The 21,094-nt window shown below is 38.8% G+C and overlaps 1 protein-coding gene across 1 annotated transcript in view; it reads left to right on the forward strand.

Moving 5' to 3' along the window:
• Positions 1–21,094, forward strand: part of LOC149281390 (glutamate receptor ionotropic, kainate 3-like) — a 108,847-nt gene that overhangs the window by 49,013 nt on the left and 38,740 nt on the right. Inside the window, exon 11 of the mRNA XM_089499342.1 lies at positions 2,399–2,602. Within this exon, the coding sequence (XP_089355468.1) occupies positions 2,399–2,602 (204 nt within the window). The remainder of the gene's footprint in view (positions 1–2,398; positions 2,603–21,094) is intronic.

Here is a 21,094-nt window from a genome sequence, read left to right on the forward strand (position 1 = left end):
ACTTTAACAGTGCCAGTGCACAAGTGAACACTGGGATGCCCGCATGTCCTGATAGCTGACACTCTTGCCTTCTATATTCCATGTGGTTTTTATATAAAAATGACAAATCTCATAATGTGTTTTTGCTTAACGTGCTAGGGAGTAAAACTAATGTTTGTCTCAGCACCTCTGAGAATTTTTATATTATATCATTTATAATTATGCTTTATATGTGTTTTTACAGCATATCCAACTATTCTGTTGTGAAATAAAAACTGGTTTTAATTGCGGATATCTTGTCCTTACAGTGAATTACCCTGTCAGGTAGAAATTGTTCAATTGTGATGCTGTGCGCTAAAATATCTGAATTTCTATACAAACCCGCTTTTAGGAAGGAAACAAGGCTTTCAGAATTTACGCAAATTTGAAATTAAGTCCACTATGCTGGAAAACAAACTTTTTTAGTTCAACTTTGCAATGTGAATACCTACCAAATTCATTTTTGATTAATACTAAATGTCTTTCTCCTTATTTCCTCATTGAATGTATTTCCAGAGAAAGTCTTTTTTTTTTCTTAAATGGCAACTATGGATTTCACATGCTTTTGGCAAATTAAATTATGTTGTAATTTGGGTTGCTTCTGGGCATGTGCTCTATTTATAGGCTAACATTTTATCAGGTCAAAGATTCCCATTTGATTGAATGGAACTATTCATAATTCTAAAGGAGGGGGCTGTCCTGAATGAGATGGGTTTTAATTGTATGTAAAAGCCAGAGGACAAATTTGTAGATGGCCGATTTCCTATTTAAGTTTCCCTTTTTCTGTTGTTAATATTGAAGTTACTTGTTCAACAAGAAATCTATGACCTAACCCTCAGATACCGCTCTTAGATATACACGCAACAGCAATTTCACAGCCGTGAGAGAACTTTTGGCCAAGAAGTCAATTTAGAAAAATAGCTTTAAAATTTAATGTTTGAATGTTTTTTAATAATAATGATGGAAAACTTTTGTGAATGTGAGGTCAAAAAATATGATAACAAAATATATATTTAAATGTCCTTTGCTGTTAAAAAAATGCACTCTTCTACATGGTAACAGCTGAAAATTTATAGTAGCTTATACATTATAAAAGCTGTTCTCTTGCTAATTATGGAACACATTTACACGTTACTATAAATACCTTTATTTGACATGTCTGTACATGGAATTTTGCAGACACAGTATGTTCCAGTTTGTAACCTTCTCTGTGGTACAGCAACGTAACTCATCTGGTAGTTCTTTAAACTTTTTCATGACTGGTCTGAGTTTCTAGGCATCTACCTCAATGAAACTATGATAGATTAACATCTAGATTAACTCTTCAACTTTACATACCTATTTGGCTTTAATTTCTACGTAAAAGTTCGTTAATGGTATGAGATGAGAGAAACACTGACAAGTACAAAAAAGCACTGGATGATGTTAGGTATAGAAGAAATAAGGTATACATTTATATTTAGGTTTTCCTCATGGACTTCAGTTAGCTAGTCTCAAAATTGTAAGCTTGCGAGCAGGGCCCTCTCTACCTAATGTATCGGTTTGTCTTAGTCTGTCAATTCTCATCTTTTCATAACGTATCGGTTTGTCTTAGTCTGTCAATTCTCGTCTTGTCATACCCCTTGACTATCTGTATTGTATTAAGCCCTGTGTAAATTGCTGTTGCTATATAAATAAAAGATAATAATAATAGGAGAAAAAAATAATCTATAATGCTATATAGGTGAAAGTGTCCATTTAAATGTGCATATATCTCTTATGTCCATCCAGGGGTCATAAGATACCCTATAAGGAAAAAGTTTTACTAGTAAATATTAATTCATATGTAAACTATATGCCACTCCAGAAAGCCCTTATACCCCCCATATGACATTCTTACACTCCCCTGACTTACCAGTGCATCCCTAGACTTGTCCCCCGTGCTTCAGATTCCTTGGTGTCTAGTGGGGCAGCCGGTGGAGGTCTGTGCGCTGCGTGCAGACAACCTCCATTGCGGCTGGCGGCACTTCCGCCGGGGCTTCTATGAATGAACACCAGAAGGTCATGTGATGCCAGCGCTCTGTCAAAGAAGCCCCAGAAAAAGTGCCGGCAGCAGCGGACGCTGTCTGCGTGCATCGCACAGACGTCCGCCGGCTGCCAGAGGGGAGGATCCAAGTTCCCTGCAGCGCAACAGTCAACTGATTAGAAGTTGACCTTTAATATAAGGAGTATATGGTCAAATTCTTAAGGTTTCACAGTCTGTAGATGACGCTATCATACTCTAATTTGATTTAATGATGTCTAAATACATAAATGTGTTTTTTTAGTCCAGATCTGTGAATCTTCCAACAGGCACATACCATCTCTAATTTATTGGTGTTTTTTTTGCAAATACCTCTAGGAAGAACCTTATGTGATGTTTAAGAAGTCTGCTACTCCACTTTTTGGCAAGGACCGTTTTGAGGGCTTTTGCATTGACCTATTGAAGAACATATCAGGAATCCTGGGGTTTGACTATGACATACGCCTGGTAGAAGATGGTAAATATGGATCCCAAGATGAAAAAGGCCAGTGGAATGGTTTGGTAAAAGAGCTCATTGATCATGTAAGTACATCTTCTATAACCTAACACACGCAAAAAAAAAAAAAAAGATATTTTATGTAGAGTCTTTGGCAGATCAATTGTATTATGTCTTGAATGTTCAATGTGTTATGGTTCAATCAGTGAGGATTGTTTGATGAAAGGTAGGATTGAGTTATAAGGGTCTTTAACTTCACTTGTGGCTTGTATAATTGATTTAGTTGCTTATAGTGAAGATAATATGAAAGCCTTGTATTTGCATGAAACCATATCATCAATATGCGTATTCTACTTATCCTTATGAGAGGGTGACTATGTTTCTTAGTAGAGTATATTGGCTTCACCTGCATTTTATGTACAATAATGGTAGAATATTTGAATGGAAGAAATATAGCAAATGTTGAGCTGTGGCTCAATGAAAATTACTGGATTGCTCAACATGAGGTTAAAGATAGCAAAATATCCTGATTGTATGACCTATTTATACAAAAACAAGTGCCCACTAGTGTTTGGAACCCAATTGGCCTGTACCATGTCCCCCAACTGTCCTGATTAAGCCAGGACAGTCTCGATTTCGGGTCTGTGTCCCGCTGTCCCGCCTATCCCTTCCTCTGTCCCACTTTGCAGGGGCAGAGGAAGGGTGAGGCGAGAGCGATACTCAACTTGGCGCACAGACGCCCGATCAGCAGCTGCAGCCTGCAAGCTAGCTGGGAGATAACAATCTCCCTCTAGTCGGCTCAACATTAGGGAGAGCGAGGTCTCTCACTTCAAACCTCACTTTACTGCTCCTTAATCAGTGATGAGGGAGCAGTAAAACAGTCTGAAGTGACAGGCCTTGCGCTCCCACCACAGGATGCAGGATGGAGGCAGAAAGATGAAGGCAGAAGGATGAAGGCAGAAGGATGGTGGAAGAGGTAAGAGATGGGGAGAAAGGGGTGTAAGGGCAGTGTATGTGTATGTATGTTTTTGTAAGCTTGTGTGTGGGCCGATATGTGTAAGAGCAGTATAGGTATTTGTTAGCTGGTTTGTAAGGGCAGTGTATGTATATATATATGTGTGTGTGTAAGGGCAGTGTATATGTGTGTGTTTATGGGCAGTGTACATGTATATGTGTGTGTAAGGGCAGTGTATGTGTATATGTGTGTGTGTAAGGGCAGTGTACATGTATGTGTGTGTGTAAGGGCAGTGTACGTGTATATGTGTGTAAGGGCAGTGTGTGTGTGTGTATATGTGTGTGTGTAAAGGCAGTGTATGTGTACATGTGTGTTTATGGGCAGGTGTGTGTAAAAGCAGTGTGTAAGGGTCCTGGGAGGAAGGCTAACATTAGCCTTTTTTTAACTTAAAAAAATTTCTGCTGTGGACTACTCTTCCAATGATGCTCAGCCAGCATTATGGTGGACACCTGGCTGGCTGAGAATCATGGGAATTTTTGTTCACAGCTAGCATCTGCAGCTTTACTGTTGCTGCACTTCCCATGAGGCCCAGCCAGCATTATGGAAGTAGTATGTCTAGCTGAGCCTCATGGGAATTCAATTCAATGTGTTGGTTATTTTAATATGCATGACTATGCTGACAAAAACAAAGCGTGTTTTAAGTGTCCCTCTTTCACATTTTGAAATGTTAGGAGGTATTCTGTACCATTCATTCATCTATTGCATATATGGTTTACATGGACATGAGTAAAATATTTTATCACTTTGAATTACCAGCCCTGATGCTTTCTAAAGTTAAAAACACAAAAAAGTTGTTGTTTTTTCTAAATACCCACTTTGAAAGCCAACACATATTAGTCTCAACTTTCTTAATTATTGTTCTATATTTTGTAAATCTGTGAATCACAGCTAATTTTACCTACCATTATCTCTGTTTTGCTGTCATTTTGTAATCTGTCATGGTGTGTGTGCCATGCTGACCTGGCATCTAAGGAGTAAATGTTTGCCTCCTTTAGTGGAACATTGAAAATTCTCTTTCTCAAATTACCCCTGCTGTTTTCTAGGCAAACACAAATTCTTCGTTCAAAATCAAAACAAAAAAATTAAGCTATTAGAGAATTGTATTTTATTTTATTAAAGAAAAAAATTACAAGAGTCATTTTAATGGATGAAACATCCTCTGCTTTAGCAAGAGCAATCATTATTAACATTATGAAAACATGTCTCCATGGTAACAGGCTCCGCTGTTAATCAAGCCTTGATTGGTCAGCTTTGATGCTTCAGTTTTCTGAGTTATTTAATTGAATTTTAATTGAATAAAAATTGGTGCATTAGGACTGGCGAACTTGTGGAGTCATGCATCCAATTCTACAACATCTTTCAGAGAAAGCACTTTTAGCCTGGACAATAGAGTGGAAAGTGGTAGAAGTTATAGCGATATACACGAATAAAGAATAAAAAAAATATTAAAAGGGCCCTCTGCTGGCTAGCAATTTAGTCGGTCTCTACCATCTTTAATGTGCAATGAAACGACTGTGCTTTATGTTCTGCTGTTCCATAGCACATTAACAAAATTACTTGACAAAAATATAGCATAATTATAGCCTTAACTTCTCTTCTGGAAATCTAAATGTTTTGAGTTGAGTGTATATAGGGACACACATGCAAAATCAATGAATTAGACCTTTATAAATCGACCAACACAGACCTTCGGGGCTCAGTTCTGTTGCATGAACATTGAGCTTCTGTAAACCCTTGTTTTAAGACCTTGGAGTTGTTTTGTGGCTTGAACCTTCATATATTATGTATTTTGCTGAGACCCTGTATGACCAAAATGGTTCAAAAACCATATATACATCTAAAGCTGAAGGATCAACCTGACGTGGAAGTTAATTGACTGGCACAACCAAATGCTGCTCGTCTGCCTCTTGAAAGAAGCAACTGACAAACTGGGCAGTTCCCAAGTACACTAAATGACCAAAAGTATGTGGACACCCCTCCTAGTTATTGAGTTTAGCTGTTTCAGCCACATCTATTGCTATTAGGTATATAAAATGAAGCACACAGGCATGCAATCTTCAAAAACATTGGCAGTAGAATGTGTCTTTCTGAAGAGCTCATTGACTTTAAAAGCGGCACTGTCAAAGGATGCCACCTTTGCCACAAGACATGAAATGTATGCCCTGCACCAGTTCATTGTAAGTGCTATTATTGTGAAGAGGAATCATTTAGGAGTAACAACAGCTCAATCACAAAGCAGTGGACCACACGCTCTCACAGACTGGGGCTGCCGAGTGCTGATGTGCTTAGCACGTAAAACATCGCCTGTCCCCTGTAGCATCGCTCACTAGAGAGTTCCAAGCTGCCTCTGGAAGAAACATTGGCAACAGCACTGTGTGTTAGGAGTTTAGCACTGATTCCATTTGTGTCAGGAGTTTAGCACTGATTCCATTTGTCTTTGTCGAATTAAAGTATTAAACATTCATGTAAATAAATAGTTATTGAAAACAGCACTTAAAGGCAACACCATATAGTCCAATAACACAGTTGGGGTATGTAAACCTGCACACTTGTACACACACCCCACTAGCTCACTATCTTATGTGTCCTTTACTTCTCTGCCAGTACAGAAACAATCAGTCCATATTATCCTCCCCTGCTTCGTACTTTCAATAGTCTGTTTCCTTGACTTCAGTTTACAGGATTTGTTTTGCTTTTTAGAGAACATGAGAGAGGAGGAAACAGCTAATTAGGAAGCCCATTCATTTTATTTACCAAATTGCCAGACTTTCCGATCCCCTATTTGTCTAACCTTGATTCAACTTCCAAAGGCCTTTATTAATCAGGCAAAAGATAGATCCTTCTTAGCCCTGGCTGGGCAGCTCAGCACTCCTCTGAAAGGCCCTCTTTCTATGAAGATGGATGACTACACAAGGCGGTTGTTAACATATATTACAGATTGTTCTGCGGGAACCGTGATCAACTGAGACTTTCGAATTACCAGCCTCTCTGTTGAGAGACAGCAGCTGCAGATTGGGGCTGACAGCACAAAAGTGGGAGGAGGAGCAGGCAGTGGGAGAAGGCAGAGGCGAAAATTGAAAGTTTTATAGGTATAATAAGAGATCAAGGGACACTGATTGAGCTGCAGTGTATTTAACAGCCCAGGACCATTGTCAGAACCGTAAATCTACTTTAGATTGATGAAATATTGGCCCGAAAGACTTGTATTTGTCCATGTTTCTGTATAGATAGCACAACTGTTTGCATGCAAGTGTATGTGTACTGCTACATACATTTGTATTCATACATTACTTTAATGAGCTTTGTACTATATACAAGTACGTTATTTAGTTATATACAAAATATAAAATATTTGGCTATAGGCGAACGAATGAACATATTAAGGAAGGCACTTGGATTTTTTGTGTTTTAATTTCAGCATTAACTGAAGAGATACCTGGGCATATCCATATATACTGTGTAAAGCCACACAATGACCTTCAAAATTCAACTTATACATGGTTTAGGAAAAATGGTCTAAACATCTCTATTGTTGAGTGAACCAGTGTGGGCTCATGTGTGACGCCCGGTCAACTGATCAAGAATGGAGGCGGTGGAATTAGGGCCAAGTCATCACCTCTACTTTTGTAGTCTCTATGGATTTCCGTTATTCAACTAGCTTTTCTGAGTGCCGGTGCCATGCTGCTGTTGTGCCGCTGTCCATCTTGCTCATCTCTAAGCATTTGCATTAACAACTGTTAACTATTTTTTACAACTATATCTTCAATGCAAACATTCTAAGTAATGACCCACACAAGAATTGAGGGAAACATTACAGTTTCCTGAGTAACAGGAGAAAAATTAGGGAAGTTATTTATTAACATCTTCCATTACCATAATTACACATTTGCCAGCAATAGTTATTACTGTGTTTAAAACACAAAAGGTAAAATTAAAGAACACAATCTTCCCACCTCCCTAAATTACTTTGGTGAAGGTGTATTTTTAAGTAATTTGGTTGCTGTGACAGGCCCTTGCTTCTGCATACATGTACACCCTTCCTTTCGCTTTCTGTTACCCAGAAGACAAAGTAGCAGGAAGACAGCTGCCGGAGCCACTTCTATGCATGTGCACCAGATTAACGATGCATTTGTTGCCCAGTGAAGCCTAGGAAAAAAAGTGGGACTTTCTCTTTGTCTTGTTTCCACTCCATCAATTGTATGTGATAGATGCAGGGGTAGGCTGAGGTTACGGGCCAGCTCAGCCACTTAACAATAAGTGGAGTGAAAGCTGCATCTGTACAGTAACAAGGGGAGGTAGCCTACAGAATAAAAGCTCTCAGCAGACTTCACATATCTAAGATGACTTTTATTTTATTTTTTTCAATTTCATTATTTATTTGCATGTTGAAAAAAAGGTCAGAATATGCAAACAATAACCTTTTAAGATTTCCTGCTGTCAGTGGTGAATGTGGATAGATTTCCAGGGATTAAAGATGTTATTCTACTTTGAACATTTTTGAGTGTTATTTGTCTGCTTTAGTAGAAATTTGTATGTCACTCAATAGTTAATAACAAGTTATGTGTCAACCACACCATGAATCTTCAAACGCAATATATATATATATATATATATATATATATATTGCATTCCTACACTAGTGTGCATAACATTCAGCATCTCAAAAAATAGTGCAATTGTACAGTTTAAGTAAAATATATTCTTTTACCTTTTCCAAAATTTTCCTTTTCCTTATGATTCCATCTTAGCACACATCAAAAAGAAGCATTTCCAGAAACCTTACTATATGTTTTGTTGAAATATCCACCAGGATGTATGCACAGTTAGTGTCTCTAATGTTTGTTGTAACCAAACTATAGTATAAACTAACTTGCCCACCCACTACCATTTCCCAACATGGAGTCTGCAAGCTACAATACAATACAGAAATGTAAGTATCAGCCAAGGTGTCTAAAACATGAGGCACTTTCAAAAGCTGATCGTGCAGCCTGCCAAGCGCAGCTAAGGAGGAACTCATGTTTTCAGTTGAAAGGTGCCTATTATACTTTTCACTGTAACAATAGTGATGGATTATTGAAAGTGCAGGAATTGACTATAGCCTGCCAAAAATACACTGAATGTCAGAAGCAAGAAGCTGACAAACATTCCCAGTGGGTGTCTGAACGGTCAAATCTATTTCACAAACAACACAGTCATTTTATCCTCCGAGACATTGGTCTACAACTTTATCATATTCTTCCAAAGAAGCCTCCTGTGGGAAACCTTGTCTCTAGTATAAATGCAAATATCTATAATTCAAAGTGTACACAGTGTTACAAGGTTATGGTTCAATAATGATATCTAGATTGTAAGCTTGCGAGCAGGGCTCTCTCCTCCAAATGTATCGGTTTGTCTTAGTCTGTCAATTCTTGTCTTGTCATATCCCTTGAATTTATGTATTGTATTAAGCGCTGCGTAAACTGTTGGCGCTATATAAATAAAGGATAATAATAATAATAATAACTACACAGTGGTCCATGTTTACAACTTAAATTGACAACAGCCTTGGCTCTGTTTCAGACACTGCAGTTGCCAAAAGGCACATATGTTACAGGTGATACCTCCAAAAAGCAATGTGGTTGGTGCACAGGGTATGGGTATCTAGACACGGAAGAGCTATGTGACTCCTCCACCTAGTACCCACCTAGGGTATCCCATGATTGATAGAAAATGTTACAAATATGATTAACGTCTGAAAATAAACAGTGGTATTAAAAAACAGTGACCTGTTAGAAGTTCTCCAAATGGTACACATACAGGCTTGCACACTGCAAAAATATGCATACTTCCCTAGCGGTCTGGTTCAGGATTGAATGCAGTGAAGCCACATCACATAGCCAGTACATTAGCTTGCTACACAGAAAACATCCTAGAGCATGGACAGTATAGGGTTTTAACACCCCTCAAGTTTCAATGAGACAAGCTGAAGGAACTTTAGTTTTACACAAGTCTCATTTTTAATCACTATGCCAATCACTTAAGTGGCTCCCCATCCCTTCAGAATCAAATTTAAACTTCTGACCCTATAGAGCCCTCAACAACTCGACACCACCTTACATCTCTCTCCTCCTATCCAAATACACCCCTACCTGCCCTCTTCGCTCCTCTCACGACCAGCGGCTTTCTTCTACTGTTGTTACCTCTTCCCACTCCCGTATTCAAGATTTCACCCGCGCCGCTCCCCTCCTGTGGAATTCCCTTCCCCGTTCCGTCAGACTTTCTGCCTCGTACGCAACTTTCAACACCTCTCTGAAAACCCACTTGTTCAGGGAAGCGTACAACATTCCTTTACATTGCTCCCAACCATCACCCTAATCAAGCCATCTGAACAATCAACAGCTTCATCAGAACCAGATCAACTCATCCCCATCCAAGCAGTCCTCTCCTATTGTCTCACTTCCCCCTCAACCACCGACAAGATTGTAAACTCGCAAGAGCAGGGCCCTCTTCTCCTTTGCACCAGTTTGTTATTGTATGTGTTTATAAAAAAAAACCCCTAGGAGGTGAGAGTAGGTTCTCACCCTATTGAGAGTGTGCCTTGACGTGGCGGGTGAACTTAATTATGCTTTGGCCAATTCATATAACCAAAACCTCTCATTTATATTATGTTTATATATTTGTTGCCAACTTTATTAGGGTGAGAAGCGCAGACAGTATTTTGTTTTTTGTATACATTGTACAGCCAACACACTGTATTTGCAGCATGCTCACACTGTTTGGTAGGCCTCATATTATACATTTGTATTATTTGAGCCTGAGACTAGCTTAGCGCACCGACATTTTTTCTTTTTCCTTGTATGTGTTTATAAACTGTTCTAATGAATATAACAGCGCTGCGGAATCGGTCGGCGCTTTATAAATATAATGTAATAGGATCTTTGTAAGATAGTAACTCTTGAGTCAAATAACAACATTTGCCCATCCAAGTCCACATCCCACTGCCAAATATAGTCTATAATCCTGGTAGCCAGGATAGAAGACTTTCCCAGCAGACTGATCTGCTAATTGCTTTAACTGTATTCTGGGTGTGTGTGTATACTGTTTATGCAAATTAATTATTGTTTCATATGACAGTGTCAAAGTCAACTAGATGTGTAGACTTAGACCTTAATCGGTCCTTGCTCTTGTCTTAGATTCAGGATAGCTTCTTGCCTATTCCATGCATGTTTAAATTCCCCCACTGAATTATCCTCTACCACTTCTGCTAGTAGGCTGTTCCACTTTTCAACCACCCTTTTCGCTATGGTAGTCCATGGTGGACAGATACAACAAAAACAATGTATCACCACTGTTAAACTTAAATAGTAGAAGGAGAAAGAACATAACTCTAGCCTTAACATGCACAAACAAATGGTTGACATATAAAAAGCATTTATTTGGCAAAGTGTTAAATGTAGATCAACTAGCAGGGAACTACTATTGGTTTCCATGGTGACGGATCCAAATTTAGAACTTTTCTCTTTCAATGCATGACTTCTGATGTGTCCAAAACTATAATGATCAAAGTAAGTATTTTATTTATTTTCCTTGGATAAAGATGAAGATAGTATTAATTCACATAAGCTTGTTGATCAATCAGCTCATGGTGGAAAGAAAGCTCCTGCCCAAGAGTGAAAAAAATGTATACATACATGGTTTCTTTCTAATAACTTGTTTCAAAATCTAACAGGAGTGCGTGGCCGTCCACTGAAATGTTTCCGGGGGTGGGGCATAGGCAGGATAAAGCGGGGCATGGGTGGGGCTAAAAGACGCTGCCCATTCCAATGGTTAGTGGCATCATCAAAATAATATGAAGCATTGGCACTGCCAATGCTCCCTGTTAACATTAACTCCCGGCTAATGTTGTAGTAGGCTCATCTGTACACAGACAGACACAACCCAGTTATTTTTATTATTTCTCCCCGGGTTAGCCAGTGCAGGATTCCAGCACTGCTCCACTATGGACTTCTGGAGAGGGATGTGCATGACAATGCAATGAGTCTGTGCAGTAACGTCATGTGATTAAATAAAAAATGCACCATTCCTTTGTCGGTAGATGGGCAAGTCAAATTTCCAGTGTGGGCAAGTGCACCTCTCTTGCTGCGCCAAGAACACCCCCCCCCCGTGGATACCCATGCAGGGAAGCAAATAAAGTTATTCACAAACAGGGAAAAGAAAAAATGTCGGTGCGCTAAGCTAGTCTCAGGTTCAAATAATACAAATGTATAATATAAGGCCTACCAAACAGTGTGAGCATGCTGCAAATACAGTGTGTTGGCTGTACAATGTATATAAAAACAAAAACTGTCAGGGCTTCTCACCCTAATAAAGTTGGCAACAAATATATAAACATAATATAAATGAGAGGTTTTGGTTATATAAATTGGCCAAAGCAGAATTAAGTTCACCCGCCACGTCAAGGCACACTCTCAATAGGGTGAGAACCTACTCTCACCTCCTACATAGTGGGCACACAAAGCAGTTTATACTGCTACCAAAACCTTATTAATGTGTTAGGGGAGGTGCCATTAAACCTCCTCCCATTTAACCCCTGGACTGTTGGCTTCTCATCAGTCTGATTGCAGCTTACTGTCCAGGGGTTAAATGGGAGGTGGTTTAATTGCAACTCCCCTAAAACATTAATAAGGTTTTGGTAACATTTTAGAGCACCATGCTGTAATAGGCATGTGGGCAAATATACCGGCAAGTAATTAATCAAATGTGTCTTACCATTGGTTTCCTGAGCACCCTTTCCATTCTATAGCTATATAATATAATTGTCACAACCCGAGCAAGGGAGTCAAGGAGCAGCCTAGATGCAGGGGTGAAATAAGTTGAAGGCACAGAGAGAAACAAGCATTCATCAATGCATTCTTCTTGACAGGACTGCGAGTAGGCCAGATCGATAGATGTAGCTAGACAGCCCTCAGACAGGGTGCTGTAGCTGGACAGCCCTCGGACAAGGCGCTGTGGCAGGACAGCCCTTAGGCAGGGCACTGTGGCTGGACAGCCCTTGGACAGGATGCTGTGGCTCGACGCGGCACGATGGAAACAGGATACTGCTAACAGTAATATGTCACGGCCAATGACAGAGTTACAACTGCAAGCTGCAGCTACAAACAATGCAAAGGCCCTGAATGATGTAAACATGATATACTTTAAGGACAGAGTTTCACCAGATCATTAGGTGAAGGAGGCCCAGCTGGCACCACCAACTTGAAGCCAGAGCTCAAAAGCCGGTTAGAGTAACCTCCAGGGGCTGCAAGTGGACAAGCAACAAGCGATATTAGTCAGACAGAGTCCGGGATGCAGAGTGGAACCGTGACAATATATTTTTTTTAGAAACAATTGAGACCCTAGTGTTATTTCAGATCCCCAAATCCTATCTATGAGATCAGTTTGACATATAAAACAGGAGAAACATTGAACTGGGTCTACAAAGTTCAAGCAATTTCCTTTCTTTCATGTGCCTCATTTTATTATGAGTATGTCTATGGATGTGCGTCTGACAATAAAAATTTAAATATGGTGGCTAGCTCAAGGTATATATGTTTTTATAGGTTCTTTCAGCTTACTTTTTATCAGGCCTTTTCTCTTTAGTTGATACAGTTAATTTATGAAACTGTTGAAACTGTTTAGTTGGCAGACCTTCTCTCTCTTTCAAACGTTTTAGGCAGGTGTGAAACAATGCTATAAGGTAAGAATGCTTTCAAAAATAGACACGCTAATAGTTTATTTTTATCATTTATCAGCCTCAGATGCTTCCCTCTGAACTATCAGAGCTCTGTTGGGGGGGCCATACCATCAATTCCAGGACTCCTTGTTCTTCTTTACAGTGAAGCTAGTTCTTAATGACTTTGGTTGTATGTTTTGGGTCATTGTCGTGCTGCAGAATAAATGTGGGACCAATCAGGTGCATCCCTGATGGTATTACATGAAGGATAAGTATCTGCCTGTACTTCTCAGCATTGAGGAGACCATTCATTCTGACCAAATCCCCAACTTGATTTGCAGAAATACAAGTTCAAACTTGCAAGGAACCTACACAATGCTTCACTGTTGTGCAAAACACTCATTCTCGTACCACTCTCCAGCCCTTTTGGTAAACAAACTTTAGTTTTTGTGTCTTTTGTAACAGCCAAATATTATACATTCTGACTTATATGTCCAGAGCATACCTGCTGCCATTTATCTGCACCCTAGTTCCTGTGTTTTTGTGAATAGGTGAGTCACTTGGCACTGTTTCCACATCAGAAGTATGACTTTTTGGTCAGAAGTGTTCCACCATGACAACGTCAGGCAAGACTTCTCTGAATATTAGACAGGTGTACCAGGTTCCCACAGTTTTCTGCCAATGCTGAGCTGATGGCACTGATGGACATCTTCAAATTTCAAATGGGAAATAAGCACAATGCTGCATTAAATTTCCTTGGCTGATCACTACGTCTATGGTCCTCAACATTGCACGTTTCTTTGTGCTTCTTCAAAATAGCCAGGGCATCTGGAAACCCCTGTCGGCTTTGACATCTCTCCCTGAGAGAGACCTTGCTGATGCAGTTTAACTGTCTTGTGTCTTGATGCTGTGCTCAGTCTAGGCCACGGTGTATGGCTTTTGTATGGCTAAACTGTGTTCAGCAACCTCACCTTGCTAGTGAGTTTGGCTGTTCCTCTGTTGTTTCTGTTGCAGTTAATGTTTGTGTTTTAATCTTCATATTCAATTGAGAATCATTAGCACCTGTTTTGTATAATTGTATAATATTACACCCAACTAGGATTCAGGAAATGTTTGGACACCGACACAAGTTTTGTTATTTTGGCTGTTTACCAAAATAAGTTCAAATAACAATTAAATAATGAATATGATCTTAAAGTGTAGTCCCACAGCTTCAATTTGGGGATATTCACATCAAAATTGGAGTTAGGATTTAGGAATGATAGTTCTTTAATATGTACCCCTCTCTTCACCAAAAAAACACTGCAACACAAAAAAGGCCGGGATATCCATAGAAGACAGCAGTCATCGGATCCTTTCTATGGTAAAGAAAAACCCTTTTACAACATCCAGCCAAGTCTATCATAAAGAGAATACTTCACAAGAGCAAATACAGAGGGTTTATCACAAGGTCTAAACCTAAGCCTCAAGAATAGAAAGGCCAGATTAGACTTTGCCAAAAAACATCTAAAAAAGCCAGCCCAGTTTGTGGAACAGCATTTTTTGGACAGGTGAAACTAATATCAACCTGTACCAGAATGATGGGAAGTAAAAAGTATGGAGAAGGCTTAGAACGGCTCATGATGCCACATCATCTGTAAAACACGGTGGAGGCAGTGTGACAACTTGGGCATGCATGGTTTCCAATGACACTGGGTCACTAGTGTTTATTGATGTGACAGAAGACAGAAGCAGATGGAAGAAGTGGAATATTCTGCAATGGACCAGTCAATGCCCTAATCTCAATCGATCGAGCATGTATTTCACTTGCTGAAGACAAAATTTAAGGCGGAAAGACCCACAAACAAACAACAACCGAAGACAGCTGCAATAAAGGCCTGGCAAAGCATCCAAATGTCCATGCGTTCCAGACTTCAAGCAGTCATTGCCTGCAAAGGATTCTTGACAAAGAATTTAAAATGAACATTATTTATGATTGTGTTAATTTGTCCAATTACATTTGAGCCTTTTAAAATTTTAATATGGGGACTGTGTATGAAAATGGTTGCAACTCCCAAATGTTTCATACAAAAATTTAGCTCAACCCCTTGAATTAAAGCTTAAAGCCTGTACTTCAATAGCATCTTGGTTGTTTCATTTCAAATCCATTGTGGTGGAGGCAGAGCCAAAATTATGAAAATTGTGTCAGTGTCCAAACATTTCCAGGCCTAACTGTATATGCCTACAAAATCCCTGACCTTGTGCAAGTGAATTGATGCTGTTTTCATTTGTCTTAAATTTTTATCTGTTCACTTGCTTTGCATTTTGTTAAATTATAAAAATAAACTGTCTATTTTTTACAGCGTTCTTACTTTACAGCATTTTTTACACCTGCCTAAAACTTTTACGCAGTACTGTATGAGAAACATTGTAGAGCGTTTCGAGCTGCATAATAGTGGGAGATGCATTTTACTCTATGCATCTTCCTCTGCACATTATTAAATTCAAGGTTGATAAGATCTAACAAAATGACAAAGTCCGGTAATTGACTGGCTAGTTTTGTAATGTCACTAGATGACTTATAGTAGCTTCACCATTTCTAGGCAGAGCAGTAGAAATCTGCTGTCAGCAGAACTTCTAATTGGAGATCACTTTTACCAGCTTCACCAATTTCATAAATATTCATCAGGACAATGGAAACCTTAAGTTTGTGCAAGCTGCCTAATTTGCTCTGTGTTTGACATTCATTGTCAAGGACACAAGGAAGACATAGCTACACTTCTATACTATCATAGTTCTGCATTGGAGAACAGTGTACTCTAGGTGCTAAAAATGGTTATTGATCAAACTTAACCAATAACTTGTTCATGATCATCCAAGTACTGTAACATGACATTACAGGCCCTGTGCTTAAGTGTATTTAAGACTGCATATAACTGTGACATTTCTCCGTCATGAAATAACATGCTGTTGGAGACTTTTTTTTAACTTACCCAAACAGTGTAAGGTTTTGTTATACCATAATTAAGGCCAGATGACTTTTTTCATTAGTGATGATCTGCCGCAAGGACTCTGGTACCTTGTGAAGGGGTCCAGTATTAAACTCAGTATTAAGGGCAGTTGAGGATTGAGGTTTAGAAGTTTGGATTTAATTGAATGTAAGTACATAAATACATAAATACATTTCTTTTTTCATCAAGTTAAGGGAGACAGGTATTATTTCCTCACACTTTTAAATCAAAGTTTATTGGTTTAACCATAATTGAAACGCATGTATACAATGTACAATAACATCAAAGATATATACGCATCTTATCCATATACACCAAGTTCCCAAGTTCTAGTACAAATCACAAAAGTAGAAGAAAGAAAAGAAAAACAAAGAATATTGAACATACAAAAGCAGCAAAACATAACAATATATGCCTCCATAAATGTATAAATATTGTTCAATGCTCTATTTAATTTCCAGTGCAACCAGACATTTGGTGGACAATAGTCTTAGGTCCCCAAAAGGAAGTAAACAAACTTATATATTTGTATTGTTATGCATGATAGTGTCTTTTCAAATATGGATATGTCTTTCTTCATAATTGATAGACAGTAATGTTAGTGGTAGATTAATAGCAGATGAGGCGATACATTAGGGCACAGTAATACAGTATATATTGTAGGCTTCCTTGTGGCACTGCATGATCTCTTTTCCTACTAACTAGGCTGTGGGCCCCTCACACCAACAGTCTCCAAACCATGTGGCCCTTTGGCCACTGGCAGATAATCCACAAGGCTGTCTATGCTACTGTATAGTTCATTGACCAAGTACAGAGCCGCATCAAGCAATATAGGATTATAAATGCTTACTGTGGATTGTGAATTATGTCTAGTGGTATAATCATGTGGGGCCTAATTTTGTGGCTTACCTAGGACCCAATGAGCAGGCATCCCATTGTATAAAAAAAATCAGAAAGGACACACTAGGGTAACAGTAAGACTAACTTACAAGGCTGTATATGAATCCAGAGTTCTAATTAGGAAACTCAAATCATACGCCTAAATTAACCATTACATGTTAAGTAGAAGGAAAAAAATATATCCCGTGAATATAAATAGAAAAAATCTCTTCTGCTTCTTTTAACACTCGGACTCAACTTCTATTCAGACAGTGTGAAGGGGAGTGAAAGAGATTCTTTAAACATGGCAGATACCGTCTAAATATGTCATTTATATGCCGTTTCTGGAAGCATAGCTCTTACTGAACAGGCCAACTGCATTTGTTTGATACTGGGGGTGTTGCTCTATCTGTGAAATGGTGCAGAAAATCAATATGAATGAGACAGAGGAGCTGAGGAATAGAACAGATAGGAATATATATGTGGTTTGAATAAGATGCAGGATTTAAAGATATAGACTTATCAATCTCTTTTTACAGCAAGCAGTGTTGTTTTGTTTTTTTATTACTATCTGTAGGACACAAAAACACCTGAGCTTAATCAATTAAGCACTACAGAATGTAAACCAATAGTTCTGGTCAAAACTTCTGTTGATCTAAAGGGGCAATAAAGCCACCCTGCCAACCAGTCTTTTACAAAGATAATGGACCAGCCCACTTGAATGGGAATTTTGACCATACCACTCATTTACTATTTTTAATAAACCCTTTTAAGGGGATATTTGATAAGTATACTTACAATCAAGGGATTCCATGTATTTCATATTGTTCTAGTGTTTCTATTAGCACATTGTGGGTAAAATGCATTTAGAAAGTGCTCATAAACCATTAAAACAAAAAAGATAATGTAACTGCATCATTATGTAATCACATGACACAACAAAATAACTGAATTATTTCTGTCGCTTAATGCATTACACTTAGCATGAAATTAACAACCTAATAGACATGTGAAAGTGGGCCAAAACACATTTCTGACTAATGTTTCGGTTTCTTTTTGGCACATTCATTTTGGGCCAAACATTTTGTTCCCTTTTCAAAAGTTGGAGGCATTTTTGATTCAGGAACAAAATAAGTTGCCAGGTGCACACATTCACTCACACTATCATTCTTGTTCACTCTCAGAGTCTCTAAATGTTTCCCTACCTTTTCTGTCGACCACTTTCACTTCTGCCGACCGCTTCCTCCATATCTTCTTCTTCTCCATTCTCTCCTGTCTTCTATATTCTATCTTCAATCTGCTATCTTTCTTCATCCACATCTATGTGAACATAACCTAGTGGCAACTTCCACCAAAATGGAGGTGCTGCAGCGATGTCCACTGGGGTTGAAGGGCCAACCCCAGTAAAATTCTGTATTTGAATAGCTTGGATGGCCCTGTATAAATTCTTAAATCAGTGAGAATTAATGAAAGATGGCTCATTGATTGAAAAATGCAGGGCATGCTCAGCTATCAGAGGAGAAGTGTGCCAGGAATTTATAATGCCTCAACACTTGATGGTACCACCCAACCATATCCCTTGAGCCCATGCCAATGGCTCATTATTATTATTATCATTATTATTATTATTTATTGTTTTATATAGCACCATCAAATTCCATAGCGCTGTACAATGGGTAGATCACACAAACATGCATCCCCCCCCTGTACCTGCTCTTTTACTCTCCTGCATACTTACTTCACTACAAACTCCTTGTGTCCTGCATAAACTCGCCATCTTGTTGGTGAAATAACAATAATATTTATCACTAATCTGTACTCACAAATCTAATCCTCATCACTTATTCATTATGTTTGATTGTCTTCTTTGCCCTTGCCCTCTTGCCTTCATCTACTCTTCTCTTACACCTTAAGTCTTTGTTGAATTCAAGAAAAATATTGATACTATCCATAACAAAATCCTGAGCAGCCAAATCTATTTGTCAGGGTTCCACCCTGTCAGCATGGACTATGTGCTAATTATTCATTATCATGTCTACCTGCAGCCACTAGTGGCCACCCTTCCCTCAGGAGCACCCCTTTCTAATTACTTGGGACAGTTGAGCCACGTTACCTGAGTTTAGCCCTGCCTTTTTATACCTGCTCTGCCCTTCAGTCTAGGCCTTTGCATTGGGTTCCTGTTAGTCTACTTGCAGCTAAAGCTCTGTATACTTTCTCCCGCGTATGACTGTGGGTGCATATACGATCCAGATTTGTGCCCCAGACTTACCTACCTGTCCAGCCGCTTCCAAGCTATTTGCCCTGCCTGAGGGCTTCCAAGCTGTGTGCCCTGACATTCTGAGTTCCCCTGTCCTCGCCACAGTTCCCCTGTCCTCGCCATAGTTCCCCTGTCCTCGCTACAGTTCCCCCTGTCCTTGCTACAGTTCCCCTTTATTCTTCAATTCCAGTCCTGGTTTTCTGTCTGTTGTGTGCCTGTCTGTAGCTATCTACCAGTCATGATGCATCAAGGGGTACAAACAGAGCCCCTGGTATCCCCTGCAACTGGGCTGCTGGCCCAGGTCCTGACACTATTTCACCCTGACCATTTAACTTCTACCTATTACTTTGATCTTCAGACCTCACTACCCTCTCCCATAGTCCCCATACTAACATGTAAGTAGGGTACAGCACACTTAATGTGCTGTGTGCTAAGTAGGTAATTATTACTTGAAGTATAAGAGCAGGAAAACTTATATAAAGGGAGTCCAGCATTTCTCCATGTTAACAGCCTGCAATAAGTTGATTATTCACTACACTTCAGCATCACCATTCCCCGCTGAACTCCAGACATGGATTGGTACTAAGTGATAAGTAAGTGATAAAAAATGATTTTTAGCAAAAGCATTTATTATGCATTAATTACATATGTAATGCTTTATAAAAAAAAATAAGAATGAATTGTGGGGGTTACCCTTTAATTGTATAGCTAAATGTGCCAAGTAATGACTACAAAAAAATTCAACTAGTCAACTAGTCTTCTTCCTTAAGTCTGACTGTTTTTCTCTTCCTCCATCTGTCTAATATAACAATTTTTATGCTATATGTATTAATATTTAAAAACATATTTTTCTTTGAGTTGGCTAGACTTATGTGCATACAGTACATATGCATAAAATGTGCACCACAAAATTTTACGAATATCTCATTAGTCCTTTGTTTATCATACTTAAGGCTCCTTAGACATTAGAAAAGCTTGTCTACTCCATTTCCTTTTAAGGCTCATGTTTAGTTAGGTGTTAATTGGCATATTACACAGACATGCACATTCTACCCCATTGATCTATACATTTTGTGATGTTACATACGTCTGGTGAAGATTTTCCCATTTTCATTGTTCTCAAGTACTGCATGGATGCCAGATAATTTATAACAATGAAAAAGTGGCAAAACGGCTTTTAACTGAGGAGATATAAAAACTTAAAACAAGCAATAAAACAAATGTTCGCGTTAAGGATTTTTAATGTAATGAAAGCAGCTCTTCCCAGATTTAGGTCACATAACAATTAATGTGTTTACATGCATCTCATTGTAGCGGCATGCTATATTTCTTTGTGTTATCGCATCCAGGATAATATAGCAGTTGCCAGGATAATTACTTATTTTGTTTGGCGAGTGCAGCAAAGTCAAAATGCTAGATAAACATCACTCCGTCCTAATTTAAAAGCCATCAGTATATTTAATTAATAACTCAACTTCCCCTGTATTTGCTTCTTTACTGCTTTTATGACTCCGTCTTTCTTCCCACATCTGTGCTCTCTGTATAGAGTGCTCTTATATATATAGCTCTGCAGTTTATTGCGATTAACTATGGCTGTATTCCTGTGCATAATGGATTTCTGACCCAGCTACATATAATTAAGGAGATGGACCTCAGTTATAGTGTTCCTGATATCTTAAAATATCTGCTTATTCTCCAGTAACAGCCGGGAAAACCTTTACCGTGGAGTCTATTTATAAGGAATAG

Source organism: Sceloporus occidentalis, unplaced genomic scaffold (genome assembly GCF_023333645.1).
Source record: "Sceloporus occidentalis isolate IW3139 unplaced genomic scaffold, rSceOcc1.0.p SCAF_133, whole genome shotgun sequence".
In the NCBI taxonomy this organism is placed as follows: Eukaryota; Metazoa; Chordata; class Lepidosauria; order Squamata; family Phrynosomatidae; genus Sceloporus; species Sceloporus occidentalis.